Source organism: Lucilia sericata, unplaced genomic scaffold (assembly GCF_015586225.1).
Source record: "Lucilia sericata isolate MDLA Ls3-8-SP2 unplaced genomic scaffold, ASM1558622v1 Contig001669F_arrow, whole genome shotgun sequence".
Lineage (NCBI taxonomy): Eukaryota > Metazoa > Arthropoda > Insecta > Diptera > Calliphoridae > Lucilia > Lucilia sericata.
This window is the reverse complement of record NW_023995580.1, coordinates 57,322-73,670: the sequence shown is the minus strand read 5'-3', so window position 1 is coordinate 73,670 and position 16,349 is coordinate 57,322. Positions and strand designations below refer to the sequence as shown.

The 16,349-nt window shown below is 30.3% G+C and overlaps 2 protein-coding genes across 3 annotated transcripts; both read right to left on the bottom strand.

Moving 5' to 3' along the window:
* Positions 1 to 4,181: 4,181 nt before the first annotated feature.
* Positions 4,182 to 4,949, bottom strand: LOC119612370 (microsomal glutathione S-transferase 1-like). The gene is made up of 3 exons (XM_037968177.1): positions 4,706 to 4,949; positions 4,565 to 4,644; positions 4,182 to 4,508 (listed from the first exon to the last, which is right to left on the bottom strand). The coding sequence occupies exons 1-3, from the start codon at positions 4,832 to 4,834 to the stop codon at positions 4,265 to 4,267; spliced, it is 453 nt and encodes a 150-aa protein (XP_037824105.1). The 5' UTR covers positions 4,835 to 4,949; the 3' UTR covers positions 4,182 to 4,264.
* Positions 4,950 to 5,710: 761 nt separating this feature from the next.
* LOC119612372 (microsomal glutathione S-transferase 1-like) lies at positions 5,711 to 13,988 on the bottom strand. Of its 2 annotated transcripts, none has more exons than XM_037968179.1 (3): positions 13,742 to 13,988; positions 6,169 to 6,248; positions 5,711 to 6,098 (listed from the first exon to the last, which is right to left on the bottom strand). In XM_037968179.1, the coding sequence occupies exons 1-3, from the start codon at positions 13,877 to 13,879 to the stop codon at positions 5,855 to 5,857; spliced, it is 462 nt and encodes a 153-aa protein (XP_037824107.1). In that variant the 5' UTR covers positions 13,880 to 13,988; the 3' UTR covers positions 5,711 to 5,854. The 2 variants fall into 2 exon arrangements, with proteins under 2 accessions (XP_037824107.1, XP_037824108.1); XM_037968180.1 differs by lacking the exon at positions 13,742 to 13,988 and adding an exon at positions 9,415 to 9,691.
* Between the last annotated feature and the right edge of the window lie 2,361 nt (positions 13,989 to 16,349).

Below are 16,349 nucleotides of genomic sequence, written 5' to 3'. Positions count from 1 at the left end.
GCCATACTGAGTCGAATGCAGCTTTTATATCGAGTAATACCATACCCGTTGATTTACCAACATTAAAATTATTTTTCACCAAATTTCTAATTTTCAATAAGGGCTGAGTAGTGTTGTGTTCTGTTCTGAATCCAAATTGTTGTGGAGGTAGAATGTTATTATCATCAATGAAAACAACAATCTTTTCCTTCAGGATTTTCTCTAGTATTTTGCTTAGAGAAGAAAGTAAGCTTATAGGTCTATACGATGAAGGTGAATCCGCTGACTTGTTTGGTTTGAGTATTGGTATAGTTTTAGAAATTTTCCACGTAGAAGGGAAATAACATAAACTAAGACATGCATTAAATATTTTTGTAAGATATTTAATACCTTTATTAGGTAGATGTTTTAAGCATTTATTATTTATGCCATCTGAACCGGGCGACTTATTGTTTTTAAGTTTTTTAATAATATTAACCACCTTTTCCTGGGATATAAAATATGATTCAGGTGGGGCATAATTCATATTATGTATTTGAGCAGCAACATTGTTAACTTCAGAAATAGTTACGCTATCACTTAAATGAGCTGAAGAAGAGTGATTCAGTTTGAATGTATGAGCCAAAACTTCTACTTTCTCCCGCTGGGTATAGTAAATATTGCTATTGTTTTTCAAAATCGGAATATTACTAGATTTCTTTCTTAAAATTTTGGATATTTTCCAAAAAGCCTGAGATGATTTGTCAATATTGGACAAGGTTATATTCCAGGATTGATTTCTGAATTTAATTATTTCATTTTTTATATTTTTGTTCAAGCGCGACATTGCATAATAATCGTTTAAATCTCTAAATCTTTTCCAATTTCTTCGGTAAACATTTCTCATTTGCATCATGATTATTATGTTATTAGGCAGTGGTTTGATAATTGGTGCTGTATGCCTTTTGGGAACAGATGTTTCTATTGCTGCTTTTACAACATTATTAAAAGTATTTATCATGTCATCTATTTGATTTTTATTGGAAATTGCATTATGTTCACTTAATGTAGGCAGGTTTTTATTTACAAATTTGGTAAAAAGTGTCCAATTTGCCTTGTTGAAAGCGTAGACCATGTTATCTACCGACTTGTAAATAAGATTAACATTACACATAATAGGTAAATGGTCTGATCCTAGGTCATTAATAACTTTGACAGCTGACATGTTTGATGATATATTAGTTAAAAATAAATCTAATGTCGATGGTTGTTTATGTGGATCTGCCGGAATATAAGAATATTCATGAGGAAATAATATTTGTGTTTGGTTTAGTTGAATTTTTTCATAGAGTATATTGCCCCATTTGTTATTTCTTAAGCATCCCCAATAACCATGTCTGCAGTTTAGGTCACCACCTAATATGTATTTATTGTTAGTATCTGTTAACTTGCGAAGGTCAGATTTAAATTTAAGTTGTTTGGAGATGTCTGAACCAGTGGTGCCTCCTGGAAAATAACAAGAATAAATATCAACATAGTCATTTCCACAACTTACTCTAACACCAATGTTTTCGACAACTTCAGTAGTTTTTGGTGGTAAAAGTTGATGAAGAATATTTTTCTTAATTAATATGGCAACTCCTCCTCCTGTACTGGTTTGGCGATCGAATCTATAACAGTAATAACTGTTATGTCTAATAGATAATTTATTATTTAGCCAAGTTTCACAAATTAGGCAAATATCAACGTTATGTTTCACTAAGAAATTAAAAAGTTCTTCTTTTTTTGTACGAATACTACGGGCATTCCATGATATTAACTTGATGTTATTGTTCATTTATATAAAAACTTAAAGGCAAGGTTGGTAACAACCTGAAATTGCTCCTCACGAGACTTACAGCTTTTTAGACTTGAAATTAATTCAAATGTAAGATCTTTTAATTCATCAAATGAAAACAAATTATTATTGTTATTAACATTGTTGTTGACGGATTGAGTGAACTGTTGACTATAGTTCATTCTAGGTGCATTTGAATGATTACCCATACTTTGGTTAAGAGTATTTGGGAAATTATTGTTGTAGTTTGTACCATTATTAAATGTTTGAATTCTTTTTCTAGGACTTTTTGGTTGAGATCGTTGTCGAATTTGTTTAAATTGTTCTCTACTTGGGCATTCTGGCGACATAGCCTTATGATCACCGTTGCAGTTCGCACATTTTATAGTTGTAGAGGAGCATACTTCAGTTTTATGGTTTCCAGCGCACTTTGCACAGAATGATTTTACCTTGCATCTACTGGATCCGTGACCGTACATCTGACAATTGTAACATTGTGTTAACTTTGACTTATTTGGTTTTTGATATTCCCATCTTACTTTAATATAATTAATAGCAGAGTAATTTTGCCTTAGTTCTTTAAGGGTAATTGATTTCCTTTCAAAATAGACGATGAAAATAATATATTCTCTACTACCTTCAGCGGACCTAGTCACCATTTTAACATTGATGCATTTAAGACCTAATTTTATTAGTTGTGCCTTAATAACTGTAGGGTCAGTTTTCTCCAATCCAAGAAGAACAGCTTTATATGGTTTTTCGTTCTTTTGAGCATATGTAAAATATTCTAGTTGAAATTTTTCGGTAAGAGCAAGGCAAACCTTATCAAAATCTTCTTTATTTGAACAAAATAACTTCAAACCAATTGATATTTTTCGAATTGAATATTCTTTTATGACCAATATTCTGCACATTTCATGAATTTGATCAATCTGGCATTTTAAAATTGTTATTGGTGGTATGTTCACCTTAACAGCTGGTTCGAAAACAACTTCATCGTTATCATCATCATCAAGAGTTTGAAGTGGTGTAAAAAAATTTGTATTTGTAGTTCTAAGAGAACTACTAGCAGTTGCTTGTCTCTTACTCATACTGTGGCCTCGAGAGGCAACAACAACATCTTCTACGTTTCTTCGCTTAATTTTGTTTTTTATTTTTTATTTTGAAACAATAAACAAAAATACTTGGTTGAAAAAAAAAGAAAATACCGTACACTTTTTGATTGCAGATCAAAAGTAACAAGAAAATTATGACTTTACACATCAAATGATAGTGCAAGACTGAAAAACCATGTTAAATTCTAAAAAGAGCTTCGAAGTAAGAGTATTCGGACACATAGGGGTTACATGGTAGTATTCTCAGGGTCATTATAATAGTTTACTCTAGCTTATGATCTATCACTCAAACAGCTTATTTTTCGATGTTCAGAAACTCAGTTTCCTGGACGTAATTTCTAAGAATTTTCCAATCGGTGTACGTTTCATATTCCGAATAATATCACACCCAAGATTTTGAATCTAATTTTGAAAGTGTTCCAAAGTTTCACTGTCATCTTCACATGCTCTACATTTATTTGAATGCTCATTTTAAGAAGGCTACTCGCCCTGTTCTCGTTAGGCGTCAAACCATAGAATCTTTGTGGTTCTACCCACCGTTTCATTATTCTATGATTATATTTGGATGATCTTTGATTTTGTGCTCTTGGATAATCCGCAATCCGTATTACTTTTTTATGGATCTTATATTAGTGTCATAGTTGAGGTTTTAATCTGTTTAGTTAAGCATCTCTGAATTCGTCTCGTCTCTTTGAACACTTTTAAAATATTCAATATACTGGAATCCCTGACAATCTGTTCCGTGACCCTAATATGAGAAAAACTTCTTTCGTCTGAGAATCTCAAGGACAAATTGCGCTTTTAAAAACTTCCAGCGCCATTCCTGCTAATATTCCAACTCTCTTTGAACATTTTTAAAATGTTTCACTATACTGGAATCTCTAACTACTTGTCCCGTGTGCCAATTCAGCTATGATCCACACACAGTATTCATATGAGAATCTGAAGCACATTTGAGCATTTAAAAACACCCAATAATAACTGCGCCATTTCCACTAAGATCCCAATATGAGAAACAATAACTTCGTCTGAGAATCTGAGGGTCAATTTTATCATTGTTAAATATACACTGATAATGAGGCCATAATACATTTTAGATCCACTCTCAAACAGTTTTTTTCGGATCCAAGTCACTCGTACCTAAAGAGAAGGGTTTATCAGGTTGGAGTCGTATAATTATTCCTGTTAGACTACTACATCTTCAAACTCTCTGTATCAGTTCTTAACATAGGAGTTAAAGAGCATCACAAATCAAATTTCTATTCTGAAACTTGTTGTAATATAATACCGTTTATTCCTGATTTACATATGTATGGATACATATTAATAATTTGCTTTAAAAGTAGAAAATTTGTTAAAAGGCATAAATCATGATCCGAACAGCCATGTACACTGTAGCGGCCAAACCAACAAAATAGGAAAGAGCACGGGCAGGTTGAGGAATAACAAAAACAGCATAAACCAAGGTATGAACAATACGAGCAATACCCACGGCACGGAAAACAATAATAGCTATATCGGCAGATGGATTAGTCATAACATAATAGAAACCTAGGGCCAGATATGGTACAATGTTCTCCATATCATTGCGATGGGCTCTGAAAATAATGAAATTGATTTAAAGAGATAAAACTTAGAAATTTAACAACATTACCTTCTACAACGTTCCACATCAGGATCATCAAATTTAACCTTATGATCTTTTGATGTTAAATCTTCAGGATTTGCAAAGGTCTGCAATAGGATCGACTAATAATTTTAATATCTCAGAAATTCGAATCCCTAATCAATTTACCTTATTTTTGAAACGTTGCAGTGCAGTCAGAGGTCCCATAAGCAACATTTTTGTAACCATTATAGTACCCCATAAAACATAAGATCGGAAGACTTCATTATGAAATGATATTAAATCTAAAGCGGACATTTTTATTTTTTCCAAATATTTTGGTTCCTTAGTGTTTGCCGAAATTTATTTAAATAAATGTTTTGTTATTTTAATTCATTTGGATTGATATGTTTTATCATTTTTCCCCGGGTTACTAAAGAGGTCTAATTTTTTCCCCTATATCATTGATAAGAGATTTTTTAAAGTCAAGAGCAGAAATAAATTATTGCTTTTAACTTATTTTGCATTTAAATTAAAGGTGCAGTCGGAATGATTTTTATAGTTTTGATCAGTTGTCATGATGATTATCGGGCTGTGAGATTCGAAGACATTTGTATCCCTTTGATTAAGTGTAAATGGGGATTGTCTGAGACTGATATGGATACAGATACAAATACATAGAGAATGCAATTTTTAATAACTTGTGACTCGGTTTTTGTTAGGGACTTAATCAATCCTGTAACTATACTTACCGAGCTCTGTATATCGGAATGATTGAATTACTACCATAATTACAAGTGCATAAGTTGTTTGGATAAAGAGGAGATTAACACTTCATAATACATTATTTATATTAAAGCGATCTAGAAGATCCGAGACCAAATTTGTATGGATGACTTTTATGATCTGGAATGCGTTCATAGATCAAATCGGATTCTTTAAAAGTTTCAACAGGTTCCTACGAGAGACACTGAAGCAACACTTTATAATGAACTGATCTAGAAGAGCTACGATCAACTTTGTATTGACCTCTTTTATGATCTTGATGTATCGATAATAGATCTAATTATATTCTTCTAAAGTTCCTATTAGTACTCACAAGAGTTGCAGGCCTAAGAAGTTCTTCTAATCTGCTCTATAATCGGAACCGGAGAAACACCCAAACTTTTAACGCATTCCACAAAATCACTATTTGTTACTTAATTTCGTTTAATTTTATTACAAAAATAGTTTTTATTTAAAAAAAAATTTTGTTACCACAAAAAAAATTACTTCTACGAATTATGAAAAATAATAAATACTTTTTACATTAAAGTACATAAAGCTGATGTTAACATCTTAGAGAGCAAAGATGAGCACACGTACAGCCATATAGGCAGTAGCGGCCAAGGCAACAAAGAAGGAAATAGCACGAGCAGGTTGTGGCACCACAACGACGGCATAAACCAAAGTATGAGCAATACGAGCAAGAGCAACGGCACGGAAAAGATTAACGGCCAAGAAACTGGCAGGATTGGTCAAGACGTACAAGAAACCAATAGCAAAGAAGGGTAAAATGTTTTCCATATCATTGCGATGAGCTCTGGAAGAGGGAAAGAAATAGAACAATAAATAAAAATGTTTGATAAATGTTGATGATTTTGAAACTTTACCTGCGTACACGTTCAACATTGGGATCATCGAATTTAACCTTGTCCTTTTTGGATAGCAAATCTTCAGGGTTGGCAAAAGTCTGAAAAAAAGAAAGATGAATTAAAATAGGAAAGTAACAAGTTGCAGAAAAAACTTCTAAAAATTTAGGGAATTAAGAAGTGTCATCATAAAGAAATTTGGTTACGATATAAAAAGTCATCGATAACTAGACTGGAGAGATAAAATCGTTTACCGAGAAATGGTTTGTGGAAGTTACTGGATAAGATAATGTTGAGTTATAAGAATGACAGGACAGGAAAGACATGAATTTATCCGTTGATCTGGGGCAAAACTGTGTTGGAACTCTATCGGAATTGTGTTCTGAATTTCATAACAATGAAAGGAGTTTATGTTTTAGATCAGGTCCTTACTACGTACATTATTGACTCGTTAACATTATGTTTAATAGGAAATTCAAGGTGTGCCTAAGCTAGGTTAGTAGTTTGAGTTCAAATCTGCAAAAGTGAAGGACGTGGGTTCGATTCCCACAACAGACTTGATAGAGTTCTAACTAACTAACTAACTAACTAACTAACTAACTAACTAACTAACTAACTAACTACTACTAACTAACTAACTAACTAACTAACTAACTAACTAACTAACTAACTAACTAACTAACTAACTAACTAACTAACTAACTAACTAACTAACTAACTAACTAACTAACTAACTAACTAACTAACTAACTAACTAACTAACTAACTAACTAACTAACTAACTAACTAACTAACTAACTAACTAACTAACTAACTAACTACTAACTAACTAACTAACTAACTAACTAACTAACTAACTAACTAACTACTAACTAACTAACTAACTAACTAACTAACTAACTAACTAACTAACTAACTAACTAACTAACTAACTAACTAACTAACTACTAACTAACTAACTACTAACTAACTAACTAACTAACTAACTAACTAACTAACTAACTAACTAACTAACTAACTAACTAACTAACTACTAACTAACTACTAACTAACTAACTAACTAACTAACTAACTAACTAACTACTACTAAACTAACTACTAACTAACTAACTAACTAACTAACTAACTAACTAACTAACTAACTAACTAACTAACTAACTAACTAACTAACTAACTAACTAACTAACTAACTAACTAACTAACTAACTAACTAACTAACTAACTAACTAACTAACTAACTAACTAACTACTAACGAACTAACTAACTAACTAACTAACTAACTACTACTAACTAACTAACTAACTAACTAACTAACTAACTAACTAACTAACTAACTAACTAACTAACTAACTAACTAACTAACTAACTAACTAACTAACTAACTAACTAACTAACTAACTAACTAACTAACTAACTAACTAACTAACTAACTAACTAACTAACTAACTAACTAACTAACTACTAACTAACTAACTAACTAACTAACTAACTAACTAACTAACTAACTAACTAACTAACTAACTAACTAACTAACTAACTAACTAACTAACTAACTAACTAACTAACTAACTAACTAACTAACTAACTACTAACTAACTAACTAACTAACTAACTAACTAACTAACTACTAACTAACTAACTAACTAACTAACTAACTAACTAACTAACTAACTAACTAACTAACTAACTAACTAACTAACTAACTAACTAACTAACTAACTAACTAACTAACTAACTAACTAACTAACTAACTAACTAACTAACTAACTAACTAACTAACTAACTAACTAACTAACTAACTAACTAACTAACTAACTAACTACTAACTAACTAACTAACTAACTAACTAACTACTAACTAACTAACTAACTAACTACTAACTAACTAACTAACTAACTAACTAACTAACTAACTAACTAACTAACTAACTAACTACTAACTAACTAACTAACTAACTAACTAACTAACTAACTAACTAACTAACTAACTAACTAACTAACTAACTAACTAACTAACTAACTAACTAACTAACTAACTAACTAACTACTAACTAACTAACTAACTAACTAACTAACTAACTAACTAACTAACTAACTAACTAACTAACTAACTAACTAACTAACTAACTAACTAACTAACTAACTACTAACTAACTAACTAACTAACTAACTAACTACTAACTAACTAACTAACTAACTAACTAACTAACTAACTAACTAACTAACTAACTAACTAACTAACTAACTAACTAACTAACTAACTAACTAACTAACTACTAACTAACTAACTAACTAACTAACTAACTAACTTAACTAACTAACTACTAACTAACTAACTAACTAACTACTACTAACTAACTAACTAACTAACTAACTAACTAACTCTATCTAACTAACTACTAACTAACTACTAACTACTAACTAACTACTAACTAACTAACTACTAACTAACTAACTAACTAACTAACTAACTAACTAACTAACTAACTAACTAACTAACTAACTAACTAACTAACTACTACTACTAACTAACTAACTAACTAACTAACTAACTACTAACTAACTAACTAACTAACTAAACTAACTAACTAACTAACTAACTAACTAACTAACTAACTAACTAACTAACTACTAACTAACTAACTAACTACTAACTAACTACTAACTAACTAACTAACTAACTAACTAACAAACTAACTAACTAACTAACTAACTAACTAACTAACTAACTAACTAACTATCTAACTAACTAACTAACTAACTAACTAACTAACTAACTAACTACTAACTAACTAACTAACTAACTAACTAACTAACTAACTAACTAACTCATAACTTACTAATTAACTAACTAAGCCTAAATTTTTAAAACAACCCTCGCACAGCAATACATTCATGTTATTTATTGTTCTCCATAACAAAAAATATCTCTTTAATATGCAACTGGAACTCAAACACACGCCTTTAATATTTCTATAAATGCTTCCATAAACATCTATTTCTAAAAAATATTATTTTTTTCCACCATTTTTTGCTTCATCATGCTGACTTAACATTTGAAAATAAAAATTTCACCTGTTACCGGTCAACACCATAAAAATAAACAATCTCAGTTAAAATTTTAACTCTCTTCCTACACATTATCTTACTTCAATAGTTCTCTCTCTCTTATCCACTAACAGACTTTGACCTTTTAACATTAACTAACATTGAGTAGTTACAACACTTTCTATACATAATCCCGAATTTTCCATATTATCAATTTACCTTAGTCTTGAAACGTTGAATGCCGGTCAAGGGTCCCATCAATAACATTTTAATGACCAACACTGCACTCCAGAAAACGTAGGCCTTGAAGACCACATTATCAAAACTCAATAATTCTACAACGGACATGTTTTCTATGTTTTCAGAATATTATTTTTACTTTTTTAACCGGGGAGATCCGTAGCTTTTGCCTTGCAGTATTAAACTATTGTGGTTGTTTTTTATTTGATATTTGGTCAACTATTTTGTATTTCGTAGTGAACTCATTTGTATGGTGTGTTTTTTTTTTCTTTATTGTCATTCTCTTTTTGTGTTTTTTTTTCGAAAGAGGTCTAATGTTTACTTTACCCATTGATAAGAGAAATTTAAAAAAGAAAATGAAAAATATGCTGTATGTTATAGCTGAACTTTATTACTTATTATATATGATTTAGAATCTAATGGGTTTAGGTGTAGTTCGTACGTACAGTTTCGTTCAAAATCTAGGCAACTTTCTTTGGTTGTGTAATTAAAGTTTTATACTTTCGTTTTAATTTATGCTAAATAATATTACCAATTTTTATTATATTATGTGTCCATATTTTAATAATACCACTATTCTGTATCTTCTTTCTAAGCAAGCACATGTTTCCTAAATCAAGTACAAAATACTTAATTCAAGTTCGAGACAATCATGTTTAAACTTCTCTATTTTTGCTGTTATTAATAATTTTTGGCATCAAATTGATCTCGTTTTTGTTTTTATACCCTACACCACTTTAGTGGAGGGTATATTGGGTTTGTGCTGATGTTTGTAATTGTATTGTTTGTATTGGTTCTATACCCACCTTAAAGTATACCAATCGGCTCAGAATCATTTTCTGAGTCGATTTAGCTATGTCCGTCCGTCCATGTAAACTTTGTAATCAAACTACAGGTCGCAATTTTGAAGATAATTCAATGAAATTTGGTACATGATCTTCTATTGTCGCAAGGACGAAGCCTATTGAAAATGGTTAAGATCGGTCCATTATTTCACCTAGCCCCCATACAACTGAACCCCCCAATAGGGCTTGTAATCCTTGTAATCAAACTACAGGTCGCAATGTTGGAGATAATTCAATGAAATTTGGCACATGATCTTTTATGGTATCGTAGACGAAGCCTAATGAAAATGTTTAACATCGGCCCATTATTTCACCTAGCCCCCATACAACTGAATCCCCGAATAGGGCTTTTAAACCTTGTAATCAAACTACAGGTCGCAATTTTGGAGACAATTCAATGAAATTTGGCACATGATCTTTTATGGTACCGTATACGAAGCCTGTTGAAAATGGTTTACATCGGTCCATTATTTCACCTAGCCCCCATACAACTGAACCCTCCGAATAGGGCTTTTAAGTTTATAATTATATTTAATATACTCATATCTCGACAAAAGCTGCAAAATCCAAGTTGTATACAAGACTTGATGACCCTCACGAATTCCATAATAATAGGTTCTTATATGTCCCTAGCCCCTATGAAAAGCCCCCATCAAAATTTCAATTAAATGTCCACAATTTTAATCAACAATAAACGGCTTAAGTATGTATATCTAAGGCAAGGTACAATTCAACTTAAATGCTTTATTATGGCAACTAAATCACATTATATTTTTGTCGAAGGTGTATATGGTATTATATGGTCGGCCTTGCCCGACTATAATTTCTTACTTGTTTTGTTTGGATACATACATACTTGAATTGAGTTTAAAATAATATTGATTTAAGTGTGATTAAGATTCGTCTATTGTAGAAACTATAGACCGGCCTGGTTGATACTATTGACTGCTCAAGTTCTAGGAACTTAAATATATGGATAGAGATTATAAGCTTCTTCGGTTAAGTTAGTTCAGTGACCTCTGACAGAAAGTCTGAAAGGTGTAAATCATATTTTTTAAATTACAGTGAGGTGTTAGAGTCTAAATTTTCTTCTAACAAAGAGACAATATAATAAATTTTATAGAAATAAAATTGAGAAGTAAAACAGCAATAGTACTATTTATGCGTTTTAATGTATTTGTTTAATATTCAAAGCTTTTTGTGTTCACAAATATTGAAAGTTTATCAAATATTTCTGAGATAAGCAAATAAATAAGTTCGCCGGCAGGTATTCGTTGAAACTCTTATTGCTTTTAGCTTTTGCTTTTTTGTATAGAGAAAAAATTTACTTGTAGTGAGAGTGCTTTAGAGATGATACTTGTAAATTGTTAAATATGTACATATTATCATTAATGGGTAAAAACTGTCTAAAAAGTACTGTAGTAAATAAGTATTAAAAATTTTTAAGAAATATTTTCGTGGTTAGGTTCTTAGCAAAGAGGTGTAATATTGGTAGCACTAAGATCGAAAGAGATCAACAGGTTTAAACCCTACTTCCCGTTTCCAACGGGCCCCTAAAAATGTTTGGCACTAAATTTAATGACCAAACAAAAGTTCCTTTTAGTACCTTAAACTTTGTGTGGTATATAATTAACATAACAAAAATCTAAACTGGTTTTATTATAATGAAAATCATTTGAAATATAATAATTATTATTAAAAACAAATACTACGTATTAAGTAGGGGGACATTGCATTATCATTTTGATAAACGATTTAAACTCACATAATAGATTAGAAAACTGTAAATAAGTACGAGAAATTAAAAATAATAGTTTTAATTAATCGTAGAAAAAAAAACTGGATTATAATTGCACATAAATATAAATTAAATGCTTAGGTAAATAAATAATTTTAAAGGGAATCTAAATACTTCTAGATAAATCAGACAAATAAGAAAATATAATGTTAATATTATGTAAAATGTGTCAAAGGCCACATTTAAAAGATGCCTTAGTTAGTTAGTGTGAAAGAAGAATGTATGTTACATCAAATCGAAGGAAATATTAATAGTTTCCATCAGGGCTGTAGTTCGCTTCTTTACTAGTTTAGATAATGGGAATCGAATCCATGTCCTCCGATCTGACAGACTAGGACACTAACTACTAACCTACCGGAGGCACATCTTTTTGGAGCACAGAAAAGATTAATTAACAATCTTCATGCCATTTCGTAAGTAGATTTCGGGTCTTGTAAAACTTGATTGTTTCGAATTTACATTTGTATCGGTTCCCATTTTTAATACCAATCAAATTGTATCAACGCAAAATATTTGTGTGCTTTTATATGAGCTCTGTAGCTCCTTCAGGTTGGGCCCTATCGTGATTTAAACAGACAGACATGGCTAGATCGTTTCAGAATCTTATGGATCTATGACAAAAACAATTGCCCGCCTCTATTCGATTTTGGGTAAATAAATTAATGTACTACGTTTGAAGTCTGTTGACACTAAATGGCTGAACTTATTTTCTTTAAAACTTACACAATGTCTTCCTGTATGTCTAGAAATAACTAGAAGCCATTTTTTTTAACTTTAAGTGGGGAAGTTACCGCGCTCACATACAATATAAGTTTTATATCGGCAAAGTTAAAAAATTTTGCACGGGCACCTTTGGCATCCATATGAACTTATAGGAGACAAATGGGCAGACTGGAAATAATGGAAGTAGCATCATTCAAAGCAAATACATTAGAATCAATATAAATATTTAGGAAAATTGACGGACTAAAATAATGGGCAAGGGCACCCACCAATATAAAGTAAAAACTGAAATTCGTATATCTATTATTATGAATATTTAGAAGAAATGGGCGAATAGTGGGTGTGGCAACTCTCATCCTCAAAAAAATATGAATATCTGCGAAATCATACATATTATTAAGATTTTGTACGAATACATTTTTTTATAAACATATATGAATATCTGACGAAAAAATTAGTGAATTAGATATAGTAGGCGTGGCACATGCCATATAAATTATATTTGGGAAACTGTTATCGCTAGAGTCTACAAATTTTGTACCAGTATCTTTACTATCAATATGAATATTTAAAAAAATGGGCGAACTATCAATAGTGGGCATGGCACCTTTCATCCGAAGTAAATAAAATATGTATGTATATCTGGGAAACCAAAATCTAGGGCAAATAACAGTTAAACTCACTATAGTTTGTGTTTTATTTATATTATTATAAGGGTAGCGAAGTATACTGGTTATCGGTAGAAATTTTATAAAACTCACTTTTAAAATATTTTGAATTATTACACTGAGCATTTTTTATTAGCTGTTTCAAAAATGCTAATTGGCATAAAAGTATATACATATTTCTGCTATTCTTATAATTTCTAGTTCCAGAAACTTCTAGTTATTTTTACCCCATTGCGTTTCAAAAACAAATGGTTAATATACTATTTACTTACATGTGTTGTAAACCGTTGAATGCCCGTCAATAAAGGCATCACAATAATCATTTTAAGCGCCAAAACTCCAGACCAAAATAGATACGATTTAAAGACTTCATTATTTAAAGTTAATAAATCTATAACACTTGCAGACATTTTGTGCGTTTAATTGTTTAAAACGTTTAATAAAGTATATATATAATATTAAAATAGTTGTATTAGAACAACCTGTGCAATCACGTTCGCTACTAGAACTAATAGCAAAATTATTGCAATCAATTATTATATTGCATGTGAAAATTAATTGAAAATTGAGAAAAATATCTTTGTAATCATAAACATCTTATTAAGGTTTTATTTTTTATATTTTAAATGGCTTGAGTAAACTCTTATACTTTATGAAGCTTTTTTTAACTTAAACGTTAGTTGTATAAATAATTTCGAATATGTAGAAAAATAAGCTTTTTGTAAAGCTTTTTTTTCGGTTGGAGAAACTTTGAAATGTTAATACTGAAAGAAATAATTTAAAATTAATACATTAGTAATGGCTCGATGAGAAAAAGCTGCATTCCAGTAATGAATTTTATCATTTGATTAATGCAATTTTTCATTGATTACGTACTAACGTAGCCCTTCATTGCATTAATAGAGTATGTTACATTGTTTTATTAATTTGTGTTTAGACTCCAATGTGAAACTATTTCATAGATAAAATGAAATTGGTTATTAATTCAATAAAAATGCTTCATAATGGCCATTCGTTGCTTCATTAAAGTCATGTAATTTTTGAACTTACTCAAAAATGTGATAGATTTTTTCACATCTATTACAAAAAAAAAGAGTAAAGTTTGTTCTTAATCGATAAACTCAAGATCTACTGCACTGATTCGCACAATTTCACAATGCTAACGCACTGGCAGCAATACAATACCAAACGTAGCTTATTTCAATAATAGTGATTGTTTCATTGCATATATGAAAGGTTTCATTGCATATATAAAAGGTTTCATTGCATGCATGAAAAATATTCATTAAAGTTTGTACAAGTTTTAAACTTTAATGAATATTTTTTATGAAATAATAGAAAAAGGAGAACAATGCTAAAAAGGAATATTCATTCATATTAAGAATATTCATTTTATTCATGAATGTGGTTTCATTTATTTTTTTGGAAAATTAAGAAAATTATTGATTAAAATTGATTACATATTTCATTCAAATTGTACTTAATTACATGTATAATATATTATGATTAATTTATTTTTAAAAATTTTAACAATTGAATATGACATTTCCAAAAAATATGGGTTGATAGTTTAAGAAAAACATTTTGGCCTCGTAATGCTTTATTGTGATCGGGTACTTTGATTATTGCTATTTATAATCAAATTTATTTCAAACTCTGATATTAAAATTAAAAACTATTTGAGAATTATAACACATTCAAAAGTTTGCCTATGAATACCCCTAATACAAAATTTTTCAAAACAATTGACCTGTTTTTTCAATGTGCATACTCATTAAATTTTTTCGCTAATTTTGTTCATTACATTACAGGCCTACTCATCTAATACATAAGTACCTTATTTATTAATTAATTATCTTCAAATGTAGGTTAATTTTTTATTTACAACAACAGCCCAAGACAAAAGATCGAATCACCCAAAAAAAGTGCGTTTTATGGGCGCCCACAAACATCCAATATAATTTATCTACATACCTTTATTCCCCTTTAGTTCAAGTTCTAATTCTCATAACCCCTTTTTTAGATGTTATTAAAATAATAATCAGCTCTATTAGTCAAAAACACACAAAATGCTACTTGTAAATAACTTGCAACATTCTAAATTGCAATTTTAATGTAGTGATTATATTTGAAAAGTATAAAGAGCAAAAGACATCAACAAAGTATTTAAAGCATTTGCCTCTTACGCATAAATATAGAAATTGTTCAGTTAATTCGTGATCGCTGGTATTGCTGCTGTTGCCTCTGTACGATTCGGTTGTATGTTGTTACTTTTAATAAGTCAGAAGGGGGTCCCACTTCTGTTTGTCCACTTTTACTTCCTCAAGTGGTTTTGTGTATGAGAATACCCTACTGTTGGATAGTTATAGTCTTTACTATAGTCTGGACTATAGTCTTTACTATAGTCTGGACTATAGTCTTTACTATAGTCTGGACTGGACTATAGTCTTTACTATAGTCTGGACTATAGTCTTTACTATAGTCTGGACTATAGTCTTTACTATAGTCTGGACTATAGTCTTTACTATAGTCTGGACTATAGTCTTTACTATAGTCTGGACTATAGTCTTTACTATAGTCTGGACTATAGTCTTTACTATAGTCTGGACTATAGTCTTTACTATAGTCTGGACTATAGTCTTTACTATAGTCTGGACTATAGTCTTTACTATAGTCTGGACTATAGTCTTTACTATAGTCTGGACTATAGTCTTTACTATAGTCTGGACTATAGTCTTTACTATAGTCTGGACTATAGTCTGGACTATAGTCTTACTATAGTCTGGACTATAGTCTTTACTATAGTCTGGACTATAGTCTTTACTATAGTCTGGACTATAGTCTTTACTATAGTCTGGACTATAGTCTTTACTATAGTCT

Excerpts from the sequence above, each read along its gene's own strand:
- LOC119612372 (XM_037968179.1), bottom strand. The coding sequence starts at position 13,879 with ATGTCTGCAAGTGTTATAGATTTATTAACTTTAAATAATGAAGTCTTT. Across the intron at positions 6,249-13,741 it reads TTCAACGGTTTACAACACAT|ACTTTTGCCAACCCTGAAGA; the intron begins GTAAGTAAATAG and ends TCTTTTTTTCAG. Across the intron at positions 6,099-6,168 it reads AATGTTGAACGTGTACGCAG|AGCTCATCGCAATGATATGG; the intron begins GTAAAGTTTCAA and ends TCCCTCTTCCAG.
- LOC119612370 (XM_037968177.1), bottom strand. The coding sequence starts at position 4,834 with ATGTCCGCTTTAGATTTAATATCATTTCATAATGAAGTCTTCCGATCT. Across the intron at positions 4,645-4,705 it reads TGCAACGTTTCAAAAATAAG|ACCTTTGCAAATCCTGAAGA; the intron begins GTAAATTGATTA and ends ATCCTATTGCAG. Across the intron at positions 4,509-4,564 it reads GATGTGGAACGTTGTAGAAG|AGCCCATCGCAATGATATGG; the intron begins GTAATGTTGTTA and ends CATTATTTTCAG.